Genomic DNA, 26,475 nt, shown 5'->3' on the forward strand with positions numbered 1-26,475 from the left:
TCACCAAAATCACAATTGTGATGTGTGCGTCTTCACTGTGCGTCTTCAATTGTGATGTGTGCGTCTTCACTGTCGTCTAATAAGAAATATATAAAACAAAAATCTATTTTAATTAAAAGATTTCTATTTTAAAAACAAGTTAACCAAAAAAACAAAATCAAAAAACAGCCATAAGCAGAATTGAACTTGTTTACCTACCATTCACCACAATACTACAATACCACCACACCAACTTCTATTGTAATTACTTTTGTTTGCTTTCAAATATTAATTACTAAAACAGAATTCAAATATTTCAAAATACTTTTTAAAAAAAAAATTAGTGGCTGTCACATGACAAGCACTAATCAAACCTCCTCAAAATCCATATAGCAACTTAGGTTTCCTTTAATATATAGTATAATTATTACTATTATTTTAATTAACCTATAGTACAGTTTTTTTACAAGTAGTTTCACTATAATTTTTTTAATGGGTCAATGGTTGATTGAATTTGTAATTTCTTTTACCGGATTTGGTTGTTGACAATTGTGGACATTGGTGGTGATGGAGGTTATAACTTTGATGATGGTGGACCGGTGATGATGATAAAGTGTATAAATTATATATCAATTGATTCATAACTTACATGTTTAGTAATACATAAACTTTTCTGAATAGCTTTCTGAGTCGTATAAATAGAATTTTTTTAATTAAAGTGTTTCGACGATACAAAATTTTAATATGATAATTTAAAAAACTCAACAAGAAGGAGAATGTATATATTTTTTTAAAATGATCTTGAAACAGACCAAATGTCTTACTTACACGAGAACACTTAAGTTGAAATGATACAATACTTCGTTAAAGAATGTGTCAGTTAGCGTTTAATATTTGTCAGTTATTCTAATACCAGCCATCAACATGAACTTATTTAGTAGAAAATCTTTGACTATAACTGATTTATTGTTTAGAAACATTGTTCCACATGCCCAATTTGCTCTTGATGGACAATTAGTGGTAACCGCATAGGCGGATCGAAGACAAGCCCAGTGGGGGTCAATCACCTACTGAGATTTAATTTAATTAGACTATATTAAGTTTTATAGTGGTAATTTTGGTAAAAAAATATAAAAAATCAATTAATTAAGACCCCTTATGGCTTTTGTTTTTTAATTAGCCCAATATTCTATATTTCTTCCGATTTGGAACCACAATGGTGAAATATTTTTTAAGCAATGAAGATGTATTTTGTTTTGCTATATTTAATGTAGTTTGTTTTTATAATTTCATGTAATTTATTTTATTGATTATTTTTTACCCCCACTGAGTTAAATGTCTGGATCCGCCACTAGGTAACCACTTAGTTACAACCAATAGTAGTTGCTGCTAAATTGCTAATAACCTAAGTTTTACTTTTGATCACAATTGCTGCCGAGATACAAGTTATTTTCACTACTAGAAAAAAGAATTTTAATGATCAGCAATGGTGAAATCTCCACTCTCATCGATAGTTCCACAGTCACTCATCTATAGGAATTACAATATTTAGTAGCCAAGTTATGAAAGACCATGAGGATTGACATCTCAATATTATTATGAACTTACATTGGTCAATCTCTTAAGTAACGGACAACTCGATAAAAGCAGCAGAAGCTCTTTTTTACAGGTCTGTATGTCTTGCAAATTTAAGGTCGTAAGGTTACCAAACACATATGATGAGGGTGGGCGGTCAAGAGCACAATGACTTACATACAGATTCGTTAACTGATGTTGCGAGAAGAGAGATAACGGCAGCTTATAGGGGCTCCCAATCAAGTCAAGTTTTAATATCTTGACAGTATTTTTCTTCGACAAATAACGTATTATATGGTCAGTCTCAACACAAGAACCTTCTACATGCATAGAAAGGGTGAACTCATGGATTGCCCCATGGTGCATTAACATAACTTGGTATATAGCATAGAAAAGTTTACACCTCAAGGTCATTATTTTCCTATGACTTGGTTTGTCAAATGTTTGCTCCAAAACAGAGAGCTCAGCCCCATCATCCGATACTTGAAACGCATCCTCATTAAACACAAGTTTAGGGATTGTGGTCCAATGGTACCTCCATTCTCTAGAGAGGATACTTGCCCTTGCTGCCTCTTGAATCGGTAGTAGACATAAGATGGTTTCTATTATGCTCGGAGGAAGCTGGCTGATTCTATCCATCTTAAGATATTCTTGTTGGCTAGGCTACAAAATACGACGTTATGAACTTCGAAACCGAACATAGCAGTTGTCCATCAATTATAAATAGGAATGCAATAATGAAATACTTGATGCTTCCTGTTAACTTAATCTAAAAAAAAGGTACTTTACACTTTTAGTAGCATGATAATATTAAACGTTGCGATATTATTAAGGGCGGTTCGGTAAATCTCATAGGGTGGCTTGGAGGAGATTTAATATGATAATAATTCGTTTATTATTATAGATAAGTTAGTCTTATCTTAATAAGTTAGTCTTATCTATTTTAATCCTATTTCTGTTTAATTCAAATTGTGTATTTGATATATGATAGGATTAGAACTGATGGTTATAAATTTACCCATCATCGATGTATTGTTGAGGTTTTTCAGTTTGTTCTTTTTATCAATAATACAAGAACCGTGCGTTGGTTAATTTGGAGTGTTCGATTAAGAAACTTGCAGCCTAGTTAACTTGTTTTTCGTTTCTGCTAGTCGAGAAGGAACTGCAGGTTCTGAATCTGAGTTCGTGTTCTAGTTTGTGATCCACTTGTGAAAACGTTTTTAGTTCGATAAGTGGTATCAGAGCGCCAGGCTCACAAACGTTTGTTCGTTGTTGATTTGATCGGTCGAAGTCCAGCCAAGAACTTTGTTCACGGACGGTTACTTTCGGGTGATCGACCGGGTTGTAGCTCGAAGAATCAAAGTGTGAGAACCAGAATTGTTACTATTCGTTATGGCAGAATTTCAAGCGTCCGCTGCGTTAAGGAAACTGAACAACAACAACTACAACACGTGGTCAACATGTATAGTTTCGTACCTACAAGGGCAAGATATTTGGGAAGTTGTAAACGGTGATAGTACCGCCGAACCACGGGTCGATACGAATGGTGCTGTTCACAAGTGGAGAGTTAAGAGGGGTAAAGCTATGTTCACTCTGAAAACAACAGTTGAGGATGAGCTCTTGGAACATATAAGGGATCTTGAAACACCGAAACAAGCATGGGATGTGTTGGCGTCGTTTTTTTCTAAGAAAAACGATGCTAAACTCCAATTGTTGGAAAACGAGTGGTTGTCAGTAACTCAGAAAGAACTAACCATACCACAATATTTTCACAAAGTTAAGTCTCTGTGTCGAGAGATTGGTGATCTCGATCCGCAAGCTCGAATTGTCGAGTCTCGGATGAAACGGATTATTGTGCATGGATTGAAACCGGAGTTTCACAGCTTTGTAGCAGCCGTTCAAGGGTGGCCAACCCACCCCACTTTAGGCGAGTTCGAGAATCTTCTTGCGAGTCAAGAAGCACTTGCTAAACAGATGAGTGGAGTGTCGATGTAGGGGTAGGTGAAACAAGAATCTGATGCATTATATGCAACAAAAGGAAAGTCAAAGTACAATAGTAAACGAAACTTTGGGAATCGATCGAAAGGCTCGAATGAACATAGGGTGGGTGGAAGTAAAAGTCGGGAACAAAAGGAGTGGAACAGTGATAGAAAACAAACAGGTGGGTATAAGAAGAAACCCACATTTAAATGTTACAATTGTGGTCTTCGAGGCTACATTGCCCGGGATTGTCCATCAAAGCCACAGGAAGAAGGAAACGTGGCAGCAGCCGAACCGAGGGTCGAACCAACCTGGGATGCTGAAGCTCACTTTGTGCAAACAGAATGTGTTTAAGTGGCGCAAGCCATGGTGGCAACTACCGTGACAGCGAATAATCGAATCCAAGATTGGATTGTCGATTCCGGTTGTAGTAACCATATGACCGGTGATGTGTCATTGTCGTAATAGCCGACAACTCTCGACACAAGATCAAGCACATCGGAGAAGCGGAACTGTTCCCGGGAGTCGAGGGAAACGAGTTGCCTTTAAAGGATGTGTTCCATGTACCAGGAATGAAAAAGAATTTGCTGTCAGTTCCTCAAATTACTAACATCGGAAGGTATGTTCTGTTCGGGCCAAAAGAAGTGATGATTTTCAATGAGTTTGAAACAAAATCACAACCAATGGTGCGCGGGAAAAAGAACGAGTCAATTTACGTGTTGTCAGCTGGAACCGCCTTCGTAGAAAAGACGAAGACCAATCATAACTCAGATCTTTGGCATCAAAGGTTAAGCCACGTGGGCTATGACAAGTTAAAACTCATTATGACGAAACAATTGGCAATTGGTTTGCCTAATCTAGACGTTAATCTCGATGGAGCGTGTAGCGGGTGCCAATATGGGAAGGCACATGAACTACCATACGGAAGCGCACATGTAACATCACATAAATTTCGAGTCCAAAATGTCAAAATCCAAAAGTTTAGGGATCAAATCTGTCAAATTCCAAACCTAAGGGTTTATAATGAAAAATTTTGTTTTCTTGTCCTATCGCGATACGCGACGGGACAAAAGACCAACCTATCGCGTATCGCAAAGGGTTTGGACAAAAGGTTCTAGAAGGGTCAACAACGATATGCGATCGCTGTTGAACCAACGTCATCGCGTATTGCGATGACGTGGTCTGACACGGTGTGACACGTGTTCCACGTGGCAGACGGTGGCACAGTGTGTCGCCACGCTGCACAACGCCTTCCATGTGTCGCCACGTGGCAGGTCTACGTGGTGACACAGAAGGCCTACGTCGCGATACACGACAGGCTTGGCCAGGAGGCCATCGCGTACCGCGACGGGATCCAAAATCTGCCTATAAATAGAAGGCCACGGGTTCTTGCTTCTCACACCTCAAAACACACATAATATCTTCTCTCTAACGTCTCACTAGAAGTTCATATTCATATTAACGACCCACCTCGTAAAACGTGCCATAATACCTCGATTTCCGTGTTCGTTTCCTCATTGTTCGTACCATCTTCCACGACGTATCCATCAAGAAGGAGTTTGTGATTTCCAACACCATGGTGATTAGTCTCGAGAAGCGTGCCAACAATTGGTGAAAGCATTGATGTTCATCGTGTGGCGTGTCAAGGAAAGGAAAACGAGAAAGAAGAATTTGAACGAGAAGGAAAAAAAGGTGAAGCGGCGTTAGGTTGCTGCTCGAGTTATTAGGGTTTCTAAACGCCAACAAGGTAGGCGTAACGCCAATGAATATAATAATAAAATATTATAAAGGCTTAAACCTTAAGTCGAGGTTATACTCGATACCTCGATAAAAGAAAAGAAAAGTAAACATAACAAAGAAAAGAACAAAAATATAAGATTATGAATATGGAAAAATATATATATGTGTGTAAGTATATATTCTTTGTTATGAAATATTATTTAAGTAATAAATAACTATTCTTAAATAATAAAGAAAAGAATACGTTTCTTAGAGAAGAAGAAATGTCGGGTTTTATAAATAAACTAAAGGTTTATAAATTACTTTCAAACTAAAGGTTTTAAGTAAAAAGAGATTTTGAACTAAAGGTTCATCGAGGTAAAGTTTATAAAATAAGACTAAAGGTCTTAAGCCGGATTGTATATCCGACTAACAAATGGTTATACTCGTACTATAGGTGCGAGATAGCAAGGGAAAGACCCTCGGACGGTGTTTGAAGCCGATCCCAAAGTGAAAAGGTGAATACGCCCCCAAACTTTTACAAACTTATTTTCAAACGAGTCAAACATGTTATATGAAAATTATTTACAAGGGACTACGTGTTCCTAAAACTGTTATAAATAAGAGTATAAGCCTAGCCCTCAGGCTGTAGTATACGTTTTTCTGGATCCTTACATATGTGGTAGTATGCGGTGGGCACATCGCACCACAACTGGTTGTAGGACGCTTTCCTACGGGGAGCACGACCATGTGTATACATACAGGTACTTAGCTAAGTCGAACGTTGCGGTGTTTGCTGAGGTGACCTAGTGTTGAGACTCGAGTTTATAAATGAGTTGTTTTAACTTTGTTATTCCTAAGCCATGATGGGCCCAGGCAGGCGTAGTCTCGAGGGGTAATAAAGTAAAAGAAAATATTTTAGCGTCAGTATATTCACCAGCATTCGTTGCTGACGTATTTTCTTACATTTTGCAGGTGAACAAGGATAGCACTTGGAGTGTCGAAGTGCTATGGATATCCGATGGCTCGGATTTGTTTTGTATAAACTTAAAATATTAAAAATGGTGGTTTATAATTAAAAACATTTAATACTTTTGTTATAACTTAAACGGGTATTTTATAATCCCGTCTTTTGTAATATTACACTTTAAACCCACAAGTTTATAAAGTCTTCCGCTATTAAACGTAACTCTGATTTAATTACACTTGCGGTACCAACATATGTGTCATACGCCTAGGCCGTGGTTTGGGGTGTGACAACACAACACCGTTCAACCGCGCCTCTCGAGTTGGTTCACACAGATGTGTTCGGTGCCGTCAAACAATCGTCAATCGGAGGTAAACGTTATATGATTACGTTTATTGATGATTTTTCAAGATATTTGTGGACTAACTTTATGAAGGAAAATCGAAGGCGTTTGAATGTTTCAAAGAATTTAAATTTGAAGCCGAACGATAAACCAAGTGTTTGATTGTGTGTCTAAGATCTGACAATGGTGGAGAGTATACATCGAAAGAGTTCTCCGATTATTTGAAAGAACACAAAATAAGGAACCAATTTACGTGTTCGAATACGCCTCAACAAAACAGCGTTTCCGAAAGGAAAAACCATCACCTAACAGAGTTGTATGGAAGTATGATGCATGACAAGAATGTTCCCGGAAGATTTTGGGCTGAAGGTATGAAAACTGCTACATACGTGAGTAACCGTTTGCCACAGCAAGGTATGAATTATGAGTCACCATTTGAAAGATTGTTCAAGATTAAGCCGAAAGTTAGTCATTTTAGAGTTTTTGGATGTGTGTGTTACGTGTTCATCCCCAGCCATCTAAGACACAAGTTGGAAAAGAAAGCGGTTCGATGCATATTTGTTGGGTATAATAACGAAAAGATAGGATGGCGTTGTTGCGAACCGGTAACCGGGAAGTGTTACGTGTCCCGAAACGTAATTTTTGACGAAGCATTTTCATGGTGGTCAACTAAATATGAACAACTACCAGATTCAAATAACTTAAAGAAATAATTGGATGAACGAATTTCGCTAAGATTGGAAGAAATCGAAGACGAGTTAGAAGTGGACGAGAGAACAACCGAAGCCTCTAACAGTCATCTCCGAAACGATCAGCCTGGCAAACAGGTCTGTCCCCAAGCCAGCAACCTGGTCAAAATGCAGAAGATAATACCTAAACGGGCCCATCTACTGTTCGTCGATCAGAAAGAATAAGAAGGCCTAACCCAAACTATGCAAATATGGCTATTACTGAAATTGTCGAAAGAGAACCAGAATCTGTTCAAGAAGCCTTAACTGATCATAACTGGATTCGTGCAATGGAAAATGAACTAGGTGCGTTACGCGAAAATGAAACATGGGAATTAACCCCACAACCGGATGGAGTTAAACTGGTTACTTGCAAATGGGTTTTTATGATTAAGCGAAGAGTCGACGGATCAATAGAGCGGTACAAGGCCCGCTTGGTTTCTCGGGGGTTTTCTCAGGAGTTCGGAATCGATTATGAGGAGACATTTAGTCCCATAGCGAAGCTCGCATCTGTTCGAGTTGTTCTAGCCATAGCCACGAGTAAGCAATGGGATTTGTGGCAGATGGACGTAAGCAATGCGTTTTTATATGGTGATCTTGATCGGGTAATTTATATGGAGCAGCCGAATGGGTTCGTAAACGCAGAATTTCCAAGTCATGTTTGAATTTTTTACGGCCCGACAATGATTTTTACTACAGGTGATGCGCATGGGGAGGGTAAAAGGACTTCAGAAACATATGTGTTCGGCTCCTCGTCAGAGTAAAGATATGGGGATATTCTCACCTTCTTTAGCACAGGAGTACTGGATACTAATTTAGCATGATAGTGTAACTGGTGATTACATTTCTAGCAAGTGATAAGTGAACTGTGGGCTTATTTTTCCAGTGCATATGGTAAGCCATATGCCATTTCATTTCCCATCACAACTTTGCACCTTGCACTAAGGCCCGAAAAACATAACATGTTAATAAAGTCAAGGTACAAAAGATCATCTGTCTCAAAACTAACCACATATCGGATTGAGACACATTTGTTCATTTCACTAACAGTTAACAAAACCGAACAAAACCACAATGCATGACTGATCGGACTAAAACTTCCTGACAGTGATTTTTACCACAGGTGATGCGCAGGGGGAACATAAAAGGGTTTTTGAAATCTCTGATACTTCATCCTCATCAAGACAACGATGTGGGAATATCCTCACCTTCTTTAGTACAGGTGACCTGGCCAATACAAGGTTCACGAAATCCAACTCATACTCTATATCAGCAAAATTTGTAATCTCCAATTCTTTTAGATGCTCCAACATAATATCTGAATAATCTTCAAGTGTAAAGCAGCCAATATCCTCCTCGTCAGGCCAGTCTACGCCATCTATCTACACGATGAAGTCTCTCATGTGAATGTAGTATTTTGAGATAAAAATAAAAAAAAGTAGAATACGATATAGATTTTTGTTATTTACCACTATCTCAAGTTTCTCAAGGTTTGGGGAGCTTCGGATCAAAAGACCAAGAAAAGGTAACCCATATTTGTGACTAAAGCAAAAAAACTTAATTCGCAAGCATTTCAAGTGGACCAATTTTGTTGGAAGCTCTTTCGGAAGTCTCTGGAATAAAACACTTGAATAATAGACAAAACAAAGATTAGTAATAGCTAATAAGCATACCAAAGTATAATCAAGTATGTACCATGTGGATAATATTTACCTCAACGATGTGAAGCCTAACAGACAAATATTCAATCACAGGTAAACACTCTAATAGATCAACAATGGTGGAATCTCCAGTCTCAATGATAGTCGCACTGTCACTATGCTGAAAAAGTTTCAATATTTAGATAAGTTATGAAAGACCACGAGAACGACGTATTAATTTATTATGAACTTACGAGAGTCAATCTTTTAAGTGATGGGCAGCTGGATAAAAGACGTAGAAGCGTGTTGTCATAGGTCGATATACGTCGCAAAAATAAGGTTGTAAGGCAACCCAATTTAAAGTCAGTGAATGGGCGTACATGGTAAATAGAACAATCATAGAGATACATTTCTGTTAACTGATGTAACGAAAAGAAAGAAAGGGGTAGCCTATACCCCTCATAGTTCCGATCACTTAGGTCAAGTCTCAGTATCTTGACAGTATTTTCCCTCGACAACTGAAGTATTAAATGGTCAATCTCAACACATGAGTCATCTACTTCCATACGAAGAGTGAAATCGTGTATTGGACCTTGGTGCATCAACAGAACTTGGTATATAGCATAGAAAAATCTACACCTCTTGGACATTTCTTTCCTTTTACTTGGGTTGTCAAACATTTTCTCCAAAACAGACAGCTCAGCTCCATCAGTTGATACTTGAAACGTTCTCTCATCAAACGTAAGTTTAGGGATTTTGATCCAATGGTACCTCCACTCCCTAGAGAGGATGCTTGTCCTTGCTGCCTCTTGAATTGGCAGTAGACATAAGATGGTTTCTATTAAGCCTAGAGGAAGCTTGCTGAATCTGTCCATATTAAATGCTCCTGTTGGCTGCAAAATTGACTGCTTTGAAAATTTGTTTAAGATAAATTCTGGTTTAACACACACACACACAAAGAGCATAATACATATTAGTCAAACATAGGAGCTGTCATTTGATCAACATACAATCAATAAATATATAAAGTATGTAAAATAGGATATATAACCAAACAAAGAAACAAACATACCTAGTAAAATCCCACTTTCTAGTAGGGCCTGGGGATAGAGAGGCTGTCCCCAAAGAAACCCACATCTCAATAAAAAAAACCTCCTTTTTTTTCTCTATATTTGTTAAAAATTTTAAATGATATAAAACTGCGAGTAATACACAAACTCAATATCCTAATCATGGCTTATCAAGATAATTAGCAGCAATCACAGCGAGAACATCGTAATGAAATAACATAGTCTAACATTATCAATAACTGAAACTAGTAATCATGTAAATCCACATCATTAATTCAAGGTTTTAAGTTTTTAATCAACAAAAACCCAAGAAGATGGAATCAAACAGCAAGAACGATAATTAAATAGAACACTTGAAATACTATGTGGGACTTGTACGGATCAGTAATCAGAGTACAATGTATATAAAATGTAATCAAATAATTAGTAACCAACGGTGGGTGTACTAAAACGAGAACTAAACCATAAAATTAGCAATTTTTCTTCACCAAAAGACATCAAATTAAACCAAAGTTAGGGTTTACCATTTGTTTCAACACCAAAGTAGCTTTCTTGGAGACCTTTGTGGGTTGAGAAGAAACAGTTACTTTTTTAGGGCATGCATACTTCAGTTTTTTATAGGATTCTAATGTGATGTGGAGAGAAAAAAAAAGTTTTTTTTAGTAACTAGTTTTTTAAACCTGCCGTGCGCGTTGCAGCAGCATCATTCGTGGCTTAATAAAAGTATAAACTACAATTAACCCTAGTTGTTTAGGAACTAAATGTACGTCAAAATGTAAAGAATACCCGAATTTTATACCGTGGAATGAGGAACATTATGTTAGACCATACTGGTTTCCAAACGAACTTTACGTTTAAACATAGACTAACTCAAAATGCACATAAAAATAAGTAAACGTGGCAGCCCCATGTGTCGTGATAAAGTATAGGGTACAACCGCCCCGACTCGTTTCGGCACTAACGCTGTGTTCTAGAGTTTCATTTAAGAAGAGAAAAGAAAAGAAAGGAAAGGAAAAGAATTAAAAATATGTCATGTTCCTGAGTTTTAATGAAAATGAAAGGAAAAGAAAGAAAATCCAGTAGTTTATGTGTTCCTGAGTTTGGAGGAAGAGAAAAGAAAGTAACATTTTTACAATTCTACCCTTGAAGTAAAACTAAAATAAAAAACACATGTGATAACATACCTTGGCCACCATTTTGAAGATAAACCTCTTTGTTTAGTAGGTTGTATTAAAACATGTTGCACAACAATTGTTGCAATGTTTAATTTGTTGGGCCAATGAAGAGGTAGGTCCCAGCAGAGCCCAGTTGGACCCGCAAGACTCACCTTGAACAGGGACGTCTGCGCACTGACCAACTGCTCCAGCAGGACACCATGCTCAAAGAACCTTACGCGCAGTACGCCAGCTGTACCCGCAGGGAAAGCCTCCCAATGGTGAAGTACCCCGCCTGTTCCCGCAGCTGCGGATACAAGCCATCAGGGAAGGCTACCCGCACTGACAGCAAGGCTACACGCACAAGGCATTCGTTCAGTAGTCACATGAAGGAATGAGCAAGGCGGGAACACTCCCGCCTAAATGAGCCAGTCTGTATGCTTCTGGAAGGTCTTTCGTACTATACCTACTAAGGTATGGGCGGAACAGACAGTTTGACCAGAGCAGCCCATGAACTAATCACAGGGTGACAGCTCACCGACAACAATACGAGGAGGAGCACCCTCTAGTACTGTTTGTCACTATTAGCCGCTGCCTACTCACCAACCCTTACGATGGGACGCGCGCAGCCTACAGTTGGTGGAACAGTGCGTAACCGGCAGTAAAGGAACAGTATACAGCCGACCTTATTACTGTTGGCCGTAACCTATCCACCAACCAGCATGGCCTGTGCGTGGTCCACTGTTGGTAGAACAGGAATACTATTCAGCCGGCTGTACCTGCTTGGAAACCTACCTTCGGCTATAAATACTCCAACACCTTGGAATGGTAAGGACATCATCTGATATCTCAATCTTATCTAGCAATCTCTTAATATACACTTATATTCAGAGCAATCTAGTCTGATTCTCACGCCGGAGGGTGGTCACAAGGAGGAACCCCCCCTTCTCAGTGACGAGCTTACGGTGTCTGTTTTGCAGGTCCCCTGAAGAACAACCTTCTCTGCTGGACCTCATCCGTGGGAAACATTACTTAACCCCCAGATTATCTATAATCTGTCCAGGGTTCACTTAGTGTTTCTTCATTGGCGCCATCCGTGCATAAAAGCTAGAACTAATTTAGTTTTTTCAAAATTTCTGAAGAAATGGTTAACGTTACTCCGGTCCTAAGGCCAGTAACCGACCAAGAAACCCCGGTAACCACAACCCCAGCAACTGGGGGGAACACCGGCGGTTATACAAATCTTACGAACACTACCCCGACTACCCAAGCCGGGGCAAGTGCAGTAAATATTCCACTGGGGTTCACTGATGCCCAGTTGGAAAGAAGAACGAGGGTCCCTCGCCAAACACTAGATCAAGTGAAGGCGTGGGCCGAAGCACGTCAAAGAGAATTCCAAGCTGAATTGGATGAACGCTTGCGTTCAGTTCAACAGGCTGACGAATTCGGCAGTACTCGCCAACACCTCAATATGAACAGTGAGTGCGAGTACTCAGACGACGAGAGGGAAGAGTCCGATACCGACGCAAACCCTCGCCATAAGGCGAAAGGGAAGCGTAAGGAAACGGACTTCCAACCAAAAAGGAATTTTGGGGAAGCTTTTAAACCAACAAATGCGGAGAGAAACCCGCGTGACTTCTCCAAAACCTTTAGACCAACTGCTACAAATGCAGGAAAGTCGAAATTCGCAAGGGACATTGCGGAAGCAATCGCCCCGAGAAGTGCCAAACAAATGTCCAACATTGGCACTTATGATGGTCTATCCGACCCAGACGACCATTTGAACAGGTTCATTGCGGGGGCTACCGTCAGCAACTGGACGGAACCCACGTGGTGTTACATGTTCCAGATGACTCTGGTCGGAGCGGCCAGGGCATGGTTCGATCGTTTACCGGTCCACCACATATATGACTGGGCGGACTTTCAGAACAAGTTCAGCCAGCACTTCAGCCAACAGAGGAAATACACTGAAGAACAGTGGACGATCCTCAACTGCGTTAGAGAGGAGGATGAATCTTTACTAGACTTCATCACCCGCTTCAACTCCAAAAAGCTAAGTCTCGGCAACATAAGTGAAGATCTGGTTCGCGCCGCTTTCATCCAAGGCGCCGAATACCCAGAGCTTATCCGCACATTGACGGGTAAGGATGGCATGCCATCAACATGGGATGCCATCATGACGGCGGCAAAGCGCTTTGCCGAGACGGAAAAGCAACTGGGAAGGGATCTTCCCCAGAGTACACACCTCTACACGCAGAGGACAAGACAGAACAATGTTCGGATCGCCCGGCAGAACAAAAAGAGGAAGCTAGGTATCTGGCAGTCAAGGGTAAACTTTGACACCTCATCCAGCTCTCACCCTCTTGTTGGCGGAAGAAATCACACACACCCTTCAAGCCAAAAGCACCGGTGGACGCCACTCACCAAAAGCGTCACGGAAATATTTGCCACTGAAAAGCTACCATGGCCAAAAGCTCCAATGATCCGGCAGCGACCTAATGCGGATCAGAGCAAATCCTGTGACTTCCACGGGACAAAAGGTCATGGTACGGAAGAGTGTACATCCTTGAAGGATATTGTTGAAGCATTCGTCAAGGATGGAAGACTGGCACACCTGGTGGCATCAATCAAGAAGGGAGGACGGAACGACAACCGGTACCGAGGCAACGGACGAAAGCCCGTTGACATCAGCATCAACATGGTTCATGGTAATATCAGAGGAAGAAAAAGGCGAACGATAGAACCATGTGCGTGGAAGGAAGCTGAGGTGCGCTTCCCGCGAGTGCCAGGAGGACCCAGCAAAGAAGGCCCCATCATCATCAAAAGCCAGCTGGGGCACTACATCACCTCCCGCACTCTTGCTGACAACGGCGCCTCGTCAACGGTGATGTACAGGCAGTTCTTCGACAAGCTAGATGACGAAGACAAGGAACGCCTGGAAACGATCTGCGCCTCGATGGAAGGGTTTGATGGCAGCACAAACACCCCCCTGGGTATCCTATCTTTCCCCGTCACCCTTACGGATGGGAAACACTCCCGCACAGAAGATGTGGACTTTGTCGTGATGAGGAAGCCACACCACACATACGACATTCTCTTCGGGAGAGACGGGATGGCAAGATTCAACGCCGTGGTATCCTCAGTCCACGGCATGATGGGATGGCCAACAGCTGAGGGTGTAGCGATGATCACCGGCATTCCCCAGGTATGCATCGCATCTGTCTCATCTAAACCCAAACCAAAGATGGCTAAACCAACCATCACCGAACCAGAAAGATGGGCCTTCAACGGCAAGTACCCGGACCAGGCCGTCACCATTGGCCCAACAATTGTTGATCCCACACGCACCTTACATAAGCGCTTATTGCAAAGGAACGCCGACATCTTCGCGTGGACACCAGCTGACATGACTGGTGTACCCCGGAGTAAGGCAGAGCATAAGCTCAAATGCGATCCGGCTGTCACGCCGATCGTACAAAAGCGCAGAGTAATGGGGCCAGAACAAACTAACGCGTGTAGAACCCAAGTCAAGGAACTCCTTGACGCAGGCATCGTACGCGTTAGTAAATATCAAACTTGGGTTGCAAATCCAGTTATGGTACCGAAGAATGACAAACAATGGCGCATGTGCATAGATTTCAAGGATTTGAACAAAGCATGCCCCAAAGATTGTTATCCGTTACCTGAAATTGATCTTAAGGTGGATTCGTTGGCACCATTCCGCCTTAAATGCTTCCTGGACGCGTATAAGGGGTACCATCAAATCCACATGGCCGTTGATGATCAGGACAAAACCGCTTTTCGGACGCCCGATGGCACATTTTGTTATCAAATGATGCCATTCGGACTTAAGAATGCCGGGTCCACATACCAACGCCTAATGGACAAAGAGTTTCATTCCCAAATTGGGAGGAACTTGGAAGTCTACATGGATGACTTGGTCATCAAAAGCCCTGACCCAGAAGCGATGTTGAAAGACATCGAAGAAACTTTCAACACGCTCAGGAAGATAAACATGAAGCTCAACCCGAGCAAGTGTGCCTTTGGAATGGAAGAAGGGAAGTTCTTGGGGGTCATCGTCACTAAAGATGGCTTCAGAGCGAACCCTGAAAAGGTCGAAGCCATTATCAAAATGGAATCACCTACTACCATCAAACAGGCTCAGACACTGAATGGACGACTAGTGGCACTTAATCGCTTTTTGGCAAACCACGCGGATAAGTCGTTTCCATTCGTGTCAACATTAAGAAACTGTTTAAAGAAAACGCACTTCCGCTGGACACCAGAAGCGGAAGCAGCTTTTCAGGAGATTCGGTCACGCTTGATCGAACTCCCAACGCTGACAGCACCAAAAGAGGGAGAGGAATTAATCCTATACCTTTCCGCAACTGATAGAGCAACCGGGGCAGTCCTGCTAGTAGAACGAAAAGGCATCCAGATGCCAATCTACTATGTTAGCCGTGTCCTAACAGACGTAGAAACCCGGTACTCTACCCTAGAAAAATTAGTCTTAGCACTAATACACGCTTCACGCAGGCTAAGACGATATTTCCAGGGTCACCCAATCACCATTCTCTCAAACTTCAAACTTGCAAACGTTCTAGGCAAACCCGAGTTATCGGGACGCCTAGCCAAATGGGCAATTGAGTTGGGGGAATACGCGATAAAGTATAAGCCAAGACCAGCCATAAAAGGCCAGGTTCTGGCCGACTTTATCGCAGAAGTGCCTGCATCGCGGGAAAAAGAGTGCCAGGAAGAGGCTCAACCCTCTCCAGCACAAGACATCAATGATGTCTGGCGACTCTACACTGATGGAGCAGCCAGTAACGAGGGTTCAGGCGCAGGGCTAAAGCTAACCAACCCAGCAGGCCAAGAATACACTTACGCTATTCGACTGGATTTTCCAAGTACGAATAACGAAGCCGAATATGAAGCATTCCTGGCTGGGCTGAGAATTGCGCGAAAGATGGGAGTGAAAAACTTGGAAGCCCACGTGGATTCCATGTTAGTAGCCAATCAAATCAACGGGATGTACACGGCCGTGAACGACACAATGGCCCTGTACCTCGCACAAGCAAAATCCCTCATGCGCGATTTCAATGACTGCAAAGTCATACACGTCAAGCGAAGTGAAAACAAATCTGCGGATGCGTTAAGCAAGCTTGCATCATTAGCCTTCACCCACTTAGGAAAGGATATCCGCATTGAACTCCTCGAGACACCATCGGTCCCGCACAAGGAAATTTGTGTCATCCAAACAGGCACGGAAACGTGGATGACACCAATAATAAAATACCTTGCGACAGGTACACTACCGGAGTCCAAAACACAGGCAAGAAAACTACGCTGTAAGGCACTGAATTATCAACTCGTCGATGACATCCTTTACAGACGTAACTTTCTTGGCCCACTCTTAAGATGCTTGGACAACCAAGATGCTGACTACCTCCTAAGGGAAGTACACGAAGGCATCTGTGGAGTTCACGCAGGTCCCCGCGCTGTTGTAGCCAAGCTAAACAACGCGGGATACTTTTGGCCGGGGATGCATACGGATGCACTGGCATACATCAGAAAATGCAGGTCTTGCCAGCTTTACGCACCCAACACGCACCGCCCAAAGAATAAACTTGTTCCAGTCACTTCTTCATGGCCATTTCAGAAGTGGGCCATCGATGTGACAGGCCCATTTCCTACAGCAGCAGGAAATGTTCAGTTCCTAGTGGTAGCCATTGACTACTTCACCAAGTGGATAGAAGCAAAACCTTTAGCCCAAACAACCGCGAAACATATCAAAAAATTTATTTGGGAATTTATTATTTGTCGTTTTGGACTTCCACAGAATTTGGTGAGCGATAACGGCACCAACTTTGCTGACAAGAAGCTACAACAGTGGCTGAAAGAACTTCAAATCACCCACACCTTTACCTCAATGGCACACCCGCAAGGTAATGGTGAGGTGGAAAGAGCAAATAAGAGCATCGTCGAAGGCATCAAGAAAAGACTATTGGAACACAAATCCGGCTGGGTGGATGAGCTTCCGCACGTCCTTTGGGCAAACAGAACGCTGAAGAAGGCCAGTACGGGAGAAACCCCGTTCAGCCTCACTTATGGCACTGAAGCCATGGTCCCGGTCGAAATTGGTCTACCCTCACCAAGGGTCTTGATTCAGCCAGAAGACAATGATGCGGAAAGACGGTTGGATCTTATGCTAACCGAGAAACGCAGAGACTTAGCCGCAGTGCGTGAAGAGAACTACAAGCGACAAATGCAAAAGTACTACAACACGCGGGTAAAACTCTGCAACTTCAATATAGGAGACTACATACTGCGTAACAACGAGGCTTCGAACCAAGAACGCCCGGGAAAGCTGGCCCCGGTCTGGGAAGGGCCGTACATTATCAAAGAAGTCCTGGGAAAGGGCGCATACCGGCTCGAAAGGCTCGATGGCACTCCCATCCCAAGAACATGGAATGGAGCTCAATTACGCAAATGTTATATGTAGATCAATTCCAAAACTTGTAAAGAAAAGGCCTAGAGCCACTTCTAATGGAAATGATTCTCCTTTCATAATGTGTTAACTTTACCTTTATACTTATGAACTTCCCACACTGGTGCCGGTATTCACCGCATAAATGGGGAAGAAGTAAGTCGTTACGTGTGGAAGGCGGCAAAACCCGCATAAACACAACGTTAAAAATAAGGAAAACCTACACGCAGGTCAGATGTAAGTAAAGTTTAGCCATCCTTGTAAGTGCAAGTGACGGTCTTACCCGCACAATCACGAACAAGGAAGCAAAACTTCAACCTATCATCTACCACGTTCAAAGGTTATCCTAAAAAAAAAAAAGGATAAGGAAAACCTACACGCAGGTCAGATATGGGTAAAGTTTAGCCATCCTACTAAGTGCAAGTGACGGTCATACCCGCACAATCACGAAAGAGGAAGCAAAACTTCACACCTATTATCTACCACGTTCAAAGGTTAACTTATCCTCAAAAGATGAGGAAAACCTACACGCAGGTCAGATGGTAAAGTTTAGCCATCCTACTACGTGCAAGTGACGGTCCTACCCGCACAATCACGGAAGAGGAAGCAAAACTTCACACCTATCTACCACGTTCAAAGGTTAACTTATTCTAAACACTTGGAAAATTGCTAATTTAAACTAAAGTATGTGAGTCATATAACGTTTATAAAGCAAGGAATCCAATGAAAGAAGCGGTCTTAGCCGCACAAAGATTTACATTTCATAAATATTCGTTACAAGAATGGCCGGGTAACTACCCGCCTACAAGAAAGTAAATCTATACAAACTAAATCTATCCTAGCAGCGGGAAGGGATCTTCAGGATCAGGCTTCAGGGCCACTTCCACTTGGACCAGCGCCGTCAGTAGAGCGTGGCTGTTCAAGGAAAGCCTTAAGGATAGCTAGCCCATCATCAGCAGCAGCAACTTCATTCACCTTCTCCACCACCGGATGCGGGAAGGCAGCATACTGATTCACTGCTTGGTCGTAAATAGCTTCAGTATCCACATTATACAAAGGGAAGTTGGAAGGCGGGACGCCTTTCTGTAACATCCTAAAATTTTTATAATGTTAAATAAAAGAAAGTTATGTTTAGTGATTTCACGTTTTAGTTATTTAATGTCGAGTAAGGAACGGGTCATGGGCTTAGATTACGTAAGATGGGTTAAATGAGAATGGGCCTTGGGTCCGTGGGCTTGAGAGATATAAATACCCATCCCAAGCCCAAGATATCATTTTATTTCCATCTTTCTCTTTTACACACTCAAAAACACACACATAACCGACCGAGATCCGAAGTCGAGACCCGAGATTTTGCTGGTAGATCTGAGTTGGAAAGGTAAGAACTAATCCCGCAAAGCTAATATTACTGAAAATGGTTAGGATTTGACGGGTTAATCGGACCCGAAACACAACTGCCCAAATCGGACCCCTAAAACGTCGATTTTAGGCCGATTTGATGGTTGGGATTTGTAGGCGCCGATCATACGATTCCGTGGGTACCAAAATCGAGTTATTTGGCTAAGAAACGAAGGAGTTATGGGCAAAACAGATCTGCAGCGCGACAACTTCGCCTTCATCTGGGCAACTTCGCCTTCAAGCGATGAACTTCGCCTGCAGGCTAAGTTCGCCTGATGAACTTCGCCTGCAAGCCAAGTTCGCCTGATGATAAGTTCGCCTGAAGCCAAGTTCGCCTGATGGCAACTTCGCTGAAATGGTAACTTCGCCTAAATGGTAACTTCGCCTAAAAGCCAAGTTCGCCTGAGGTTTAACTTCGCCTAAAAGCCAAGTTCGCCTGAGGTTTAACTTCGCCTAAAAGCCAAGTTCGCCTGAGGTTTAACTTCGCCTAAAAGCCAAGTTCGCCTAAGGTTTAACTTCGCCTGAAGCCAAGTTCGCCTAAGGTTTAACTTCGCCTGAAGCCAAGTTCGCCTAAGGTTTAACTTCGCCTAAAGTGAAGTTCGCTTAGAAAATAAATTAAAAACCAAATGGAAAATGTGTTAAGGCAGTTATCGAAAATAAAATTTTTCCAAGCTGACCTGGCAGCTTAACCCCAGCCAGGGGCTCTGCCCCTTGGACCCCGCTAGGGGCTGCCGCCCCTAGAACCCCGCTGCCAGGGGCGCTGCCCCCGGACCCCCGTTCGTTGTGGGTCATATATAGATAGAAATACAAAACGAGAAGTAGTAGTTAATTGATATGTGTAAATATTATACAGTTAGCCGAGCCCAGTTAAAGAAAGGAATTACGATCAACGGCGAGCGTAACAGGATCCAGGTGAGTTTCTAGCCCCATTCCTTGTTATGTTTTCGGGGCTGTGTGCATACTTGATGTGTTGTTAATACATTTATCCTAAGTGATAAGTGTATGCCATATGTGATATATGTGATATGTATGAATGATTGCTTGATGGTTCGTGAACGATCTTCGGATATTGCACGTACTGTCAGGTTGTAACGTTATAAAGCCATATGCGATATATGTGATATGTACGAATGATTGCTTGATGGTTCGTGAACGATCTTCGGATATTGCACGTACTGTCAGGTTGCAACGTTATAAATATGGCAAGTATGATATGTATGTTTATGTGTATGAACGTAATAAAGTTAATAAAAGAAGGAAATGACGGTTGTATGGTTGTATGGTTACGAAAAGGGTACCAAGCCCTAATAATACTCGAGGTATGTTGCATGGTTGTATAGTAACGAAGAGGAAACTGAACCCTACTAATATTCGAAAGCAAGGGACCAGACCCTTATAATATCTGTGATGTTAGGGACCAGACCCTTATAATATCTGTGATGTTAGGGACCAGACCCTTACAATATCTGTGATGTTAGGGACCAGACCCTTACAATATCTGTGATGTTAGGGACCAGACCCTTACAATATCTGTGATGTTAGGGACCAGACCCTTATAATATCTGTGATGTTAGGGACCAGACCCTTATAATATCTGTGAGGTTATAGGGCGAAAGGCTCTTTAAAACGTATGATTATGAATGTAAAGAAAGTATGTAAGTAAGAATGAAGGTATGAGTACTTATGTGTGTATAAAAGAAAGTTATGAGGTTAAGTACGTATGTATGTAAGAAGGTGTTGTATAGTATTGTATGATTAACTAGAACTCACTCAGCGTAGCTGACTTTTAGTATGCACGCAGGTGAGTAGGTTGAGACAGCTGGCTTGAGTGGAGGACACATGGCAGAAGACTAAAGCCTGGCATCTGAAGATCTGATATGTTTTATAAGTTATGTTTTGATTTTGAAAGACAAGAGGAATGTTTTAAGACATGATTATGAATCGATATGTAATGTTTTATGAAAGTTTTATATTCCGCGTAAAGTTTTTAATTAACTCTGATATTTAGAACTGTGTTTATGAGTAAATCCAACACGAAAGTAGGGTTACCGGTAACGGGGCCTTACACTTTCTCAACGAACCCTAGACCAAGCAGGAAGCCGACCCGTTCCCCATCCTCGTGAGAAGCGTTGAGGGCTGCGCTCATAGCATCGTCGTAAGATGTCTCTGAGAAGACCCGATGCACAACCTACATAAGAAAATATACAAGTGTCAACACCCTATTTACAAAAAAGAGCGTAAAGACATGAAAGTTTACCTGAGACAACGCTTCTCGAAGAAGCCATTCCTTGGCAACCAGAGCTTCTTGGAGGGCAGCTTGAGCTTCGTTACGGGCGCGTTCGGCTTCACTCTTGTTAAGGTTGGCAAGCAACACTTCTTTAGCCGCAGCCTCTTCGACGCCCTTTAGCTTCCGCTCAGTATGGTCAAGCACCCCCCTCTGGTCCAAGATCTCCTGGAGCTTTTTGGCGTCTTCCATCGCCAAGGCATCATGAGCCTGCTGGAGAGCCTCTAATTTGGCTTTAAGTTCTTCATTCTCCACGCGCAGAGGCTCAGCAACAGCTTCAGCCTTGGTGACCCTCTCGGTTGCGTTCCTCGCAGTTTCCTTAGCCAGCCGAAGCTATTCATTAACAGCTTGGGCAGCCTTGGAACGGGCCTCGAGTCGAGCCTGAACTTCAACCTCGAGGGCCTTGAAGGCCTTCTCCTTCTCCGCAGCCACTGCGGCAAGTTTTTGGTTCTCCTCCCGGACAGCCCGCGCCTGAGCTACTTCCTTGAGGCGAGCTGCTTTTAACTTGTCGTTTTCACGACAAAGCAGCTCGACGCGCGGCTGCATCCGGGCCAGGAGAACCCGAAGCTCATTGGTTAGCCTACCCTCCTGGTAGCTAGCCATGGCTTCCCCCAACGCACCACTGGGAGCAGCGTGACGAGCCCATTCCACGCACTCCACAGGGGTGCGAAGGGTTGTTCCTCGGCGAATGTTCCATCGTGGAACATACACTTCATTGGAATCCGACACTGCAAAAAACACAAAGCAGTTAGGAAAAGATGATAAAATATATATAAAATGGGCCAGAAGAACCCTACGCACCTGTAGGGTCAATAACAGGCCGATAGCCGCCGAACCCATCACCTGAACCCAAAGGAAATCCTTCCAAGAGGTCAGGCAGATGGGAAGATAGCAAAGATTGGCGGGAAGCCCCATGCGTACCTGATGGACCGGCCGTCGTTGCCGATGGCGGGGGCATGGTAGCAGCCGCCGTGGTCGCCGCCGCGGTCGCTGCCGCAGAATCCGCAGCAATAGTAACCGCCGGCTCTGTGAAGGATGCTGTAAAAATCGCACTCACAGCCGGCGGTGACGTCATCTCGGCTGGTACAGTCGGCTCAAAGGAGTGAGCAACTGAACCAGCGGAAGCAGGCGCAGGCGCCTGGGTCGACGCCTCAGGTAGGCTGACCAAGCCTACCGTCATTGGCGGAGAGGTACTACTCGGCGCCTCACCCTGGAATGCGTCAACATCCACGCCTGCGTAAAGAAGAAAAGTGTTAAGAGATCAAGCTATGAAGATAAAAGCTAAAGGAAAATTGTACTTACGGGTTTTCTTGAGCCTAAAGGTACGGAGAGGCGGGGATGGACCCGATGGAGCCGGCCTCTTCGCGCCGGTCACCGTCGTCTTCTTTGGCTCTCCGGAGGTGACAGTCGCAACCTCCGGAGCGGTGGTCTTATCACCACCGGGATTCCCCGCCACCTCTTCGCTCTCGGTCTCCGAATCAGACCGAGGCGCTGGATCGGCAGTGGAGGCCTTCTCTCTCCCCTTCCCGCCGGCAGCCTTTTTCTTCCGCACCAACGGAGGACCATCTGCGGATTCCTCATCAGAACATACGATTAGAGGAATTCCAGCAGAGGTTTCAACATTGAGGGGTCGAGGGTCGAATAACGCCTTACCTGGCCGACGGGCACTGAGGATCTCATGGCCTAGCGGATAAACCTCCACGAACCGATCCGCCGTTTGTTCTAGGATGGGCAACTCGTTCTCGTCTAGAGCGCGAGTACCCATCCGGGCGGGACCGTCAGCCTCCCGCGGATTAAGGAGCGACTGCAGGTCGTTCCCCTCTGAAATAAACAAGAAAAAAGTTAGAAGAAATTCAAAATCAACAAAAGGGAAAAAGGCATACCGTAAGGAACAGAGTTCGAACCGTATTCGAGGACGATCGGAATCTTGCGCGCATCAGCCTCCTTCCACACCCGGCTCATCCCCAGCATCACCATCCCGGACTCCGCAAACCGGTAAACCGGAGATTGGACCCGAGAAATCTTCGCAAACCATTCCGCCTCCTGGTAGCTGGAGGCGTGAAGGCTGGGAAGTGCCTGCCCGTTCTTGAATTTCATAGCAATGGGGATGGCGCGAGCGGATATGAAGAAAAACTCCCGCTTCCACGAGCGAAGACTGCGCTCGGTCGCGCAGATCTTTAAACCCTTGATTCGGGTTGTCAGGGTGTACCACCCCTGGATGCACCTCCAAGTGTAGAAGGTCATCAGGCGATCAACATAGGGCTCAACGCCCAAAATCCGGCACACCCATTCGAAGTGGCGAATCTTGGCGATCGCCATGGGGTGCAACTCGGTCAAATGAACACCGTGCCTCTCAAGGACACGGTAAACAAACTTTGTCAATGGGAACCTAAGATTCCCATAAACAAAGAATGCTGCATAAACCCCGATCTTGCCTCTGGGGGCATCGTACACAGTATGATGGGGTTCAGGAAACTCAAGCTCGAGAGACTCGAGCATGAACTTCCTGATGACATACCGGTACAGATCGCCGAGCAGAGCACACTGGCACTCGCCAGCAGTACTCTTGTCATCGGCTGTGGATTCAACATCACGAGACATCTTGTGAAGGAAAGAAGAAAACGATTTCGGGAGAATGCTTGCCTGAAAAGGTGAGTATTCGCCGGAAATCGCAAAGAAGATGAAGAGAAGAGTGAAAGTGTGGATTACAAATAACCCTCTCCCCCTTTATATACTAATCGCAATTAATGCGATGAAATTAATGCGGAAAAGAGAGAAAACGAAGGTGCAATGAAACTATGACACGTGGCAAAAAGCAAGCTGGCAACAGCTGTTGACAGGACGCATACCATTAATTTCGCGGCCACGCGCCCGAAAAATCGCGCCCACGCGCCTGAAAAAGCGTCTGGAATGACCATGTACTGTCACGTCACCATAACTTCCTGCACGTCCTGACACAGTCAGAAGAAACCGTCGCACGACGTTTCAGATGTTTGGACTGTTCCTATCTTTCCACCAACTCTTCGAATTTCAAAATTCAAAATTCAAAAAGATTCAAAAGTGAGCGGGAAAATACCCCTTACCTTGGTAACCAAGTAACCGTAAGACGGATGCGGGTACAGTGTTAAGGCAAAACCCTTCACATACCTAGCACCCGCAGGGAATTGAAGCCAAGAATAACTTGGCAACCAAGTAACTATCAGACGGATGCGGGTAGAGTGTCAAGGCAAAACCCTTCACATACTTAGCACCCGCAGGGAATTGACGCCAGGAATACCTTGGAAGTGAAGTAACCGTAAGACGAGTGGGGGTACAGTGTCAAGGCAAAACCCTTCACGTACTTAGCACTCTGCAGGGAATTCAAACCAAGAAGGATCTTCTGGGCCATGCTTGCGGAAACGTGAATAACATTCCCGCACGACGGGAACGTCGAGAACTATATTGTTTGAAACTCCAAGATGGAATTGGTGGTTTTAACATAAATGATCACTATGTCGAAAACCACCAAGACCCCATGGAGAATCCACACAAGTGGGACTCAACGCTCCTGACGCGCAAGGAGGTTACAAACCTACCCGCTTCACACCCAAAGATCAAGCAGAAAAGTCGGGAATTTCTGCGTGACATCAGGAAAACCGCGGGATGAATCACCACGGAAAACCGAAAAACTAAACCCTTTTCAAAACCCCTTGCTAAGTCCAAAAGTTCACCTCACTTATTAATAATTCATGAGAAGAACATTGGACTGGGGGGACTTGAAGAGGTAGGTCCCAGCAGAGCCCAGTTGGACCCGCAAGACTCACCTTGAACAGGGACGTCTGCGCACTGACCAACTGCTCCAGCAGGACACCATGCTCAAAGAACCTTACGCGGATTACGCCAGCTGTACCCGCAGGGAAAGCCTCCCAATGGTGAAGTACCCCGCCTGTTCCCGCAGCTGCGGATACAAGCCATCAGGGAAGGCTACCCGCACTGACAGCAAGGCTACCCGCACTGACAGCAAGGCTACACGCACAAGGCATTCGTTCAGTAGTCACATGAAGGAATGAGCAAGGCGGGAACACTCCCGCCTAAATGAGCCAGTCCGTATGCTTCTGGAAGGTCTTTCGTACTATACCTACTAAGGTATGGGCGGAACAGACAGTTTGACCAGAGCAGCCCATGAACTAATCACAGGGTGACAGCTCACCGACAACAATACGAGGAGGAGCACCCTCTAGTACTGTTTGTCACTATTAGCCGCTGCCTACTCACCAACCCTTACGATGGGACGCGCGCAGCCTACAGTTGGTGGAACAGTGCGTAGCCGGCAGTAAAGGAACAGTATACAGCCGACCTTATTACTGTTGGCCGTAACCTATCCACCAACCAGCATGGCCTGTGCGTGGTCCACTGTTGGTAGAACAGGAATACTATTCAGCCGGCTGTACCTGCTTGGAAACCTACCTTCGGCTATAAATACTCCAACACCTTGGAATGGTAAGGACATCATCTGATATCTCAATCTTATCTAGCAATCTCTTAATATACACTTATATTCAGAGCAATCTAGTCTGATTCTCACGCCGGAGGGTGGTCACAAGGAGGAACCCCCCCTTCTCAGTGACGAGCTTACGGTGTCTGTTTTGCAGGTCCCCTGAAGAACAACCTTCTCTGCTGGACCTCATCCGTGGGAAACATTACTTAACCCCCAGATTATCTATAATCTGTCCAGGGTTTACTTAGTGTTTCTTCAGCCAACATAACTTCTTCCTTTTCAAGTCTTCATAGCAGTTACAATTCATTACTTCAAAGTCTATCTGTGGCTATGTCGTTCAATATTTGTGACTGCAAATGGGTCTCCATACTTTAACGTGCTAAAATATCATTCTACCTTGTGCATAAAAACAAAGCCTTATTAAAAGTTACTGTTAGCAAACATCTAATGAAAAAAAAAGCGAGTTTAGGAACGAGTAGGGATGTTGACAGTGTGGTTTTGACGGTTTTCGGGTCAAACCATAAGCCAAACAGTTATTAACGGTTTTTGATTATTCGAAACTAAAACCGAACTGATAGCAACCTCATAGGAGATTCAAATTCGAGAGCCGTTGGGTCACTAGCCGATATCACCGAAGACGGGTTATCCGGGTCAGCAGCAAACGGGTCCACGAG

The 26,475-nt window shown here is 43.7% G+C and overlaps 1 protein-coding gene and 1 pseudogene across 2 annotated transcripts; one reads left to right on the forward strand and one right to left on the reverse strand.

Annotated features, from left to right (window-relative positions):
* Positions 1 to 2,946: 2,946 nt before the first annotated feature.
* Positions 2,947 to 3,549, forward strand: LOC143597574 (uncharacterized). Its single transcript, XM_077076050.1, has one exon. It carries the CDS (start codon positions 2,947 to 2,949, stop codon positions 3,547 to 3,549), a length of 603 nt encoding a protein of 200 aa, XP_076932165.1.
* A 4,419-nt stretch (positions 3,550 to 7,968) lies between these two features.
* LOC143597575 (F-box/FBD/LRR-repeat protein At1g13570-like) lies at positions 7,969 to 11,273 on the reverse strand (annotated as a pseudogene). The gene is made up of 5 exons (XR_013146931.1): positions 11,186 to 11,273; positions 9,186 to 9,824; positions 9,005 to 9,112; positions 8,761 to 8,917; positions 7,969 to 8,673 (listed from the first exon to the last, which is right to left on the reverse strand). The product of XR_013146931.1 is annotated as an F-box/FBD/LRR-repeat protein At1g13570-like (transcript).
* Positions 11,274 to 26,475: the final 15,202 nt, after the last annotated feature.

This window comes from Bidens hawaiensis, unplaced genomic scaffold, assembly GCF_021521415.1.
Source record: "Bidens hawaiensis isolate Kalapana, Puna unplaced genomic scaffold, B.hawaiensis_p1.1 tig00048531_1, whole genome shotgun sequence".
Classification (NCBI taxonomy): Eukaryota; Viridiplantae; Streptophyta; class Magnoliopsida; order Asterales; family Asteraceae; genus Bidens; species Bidens hawaiensis.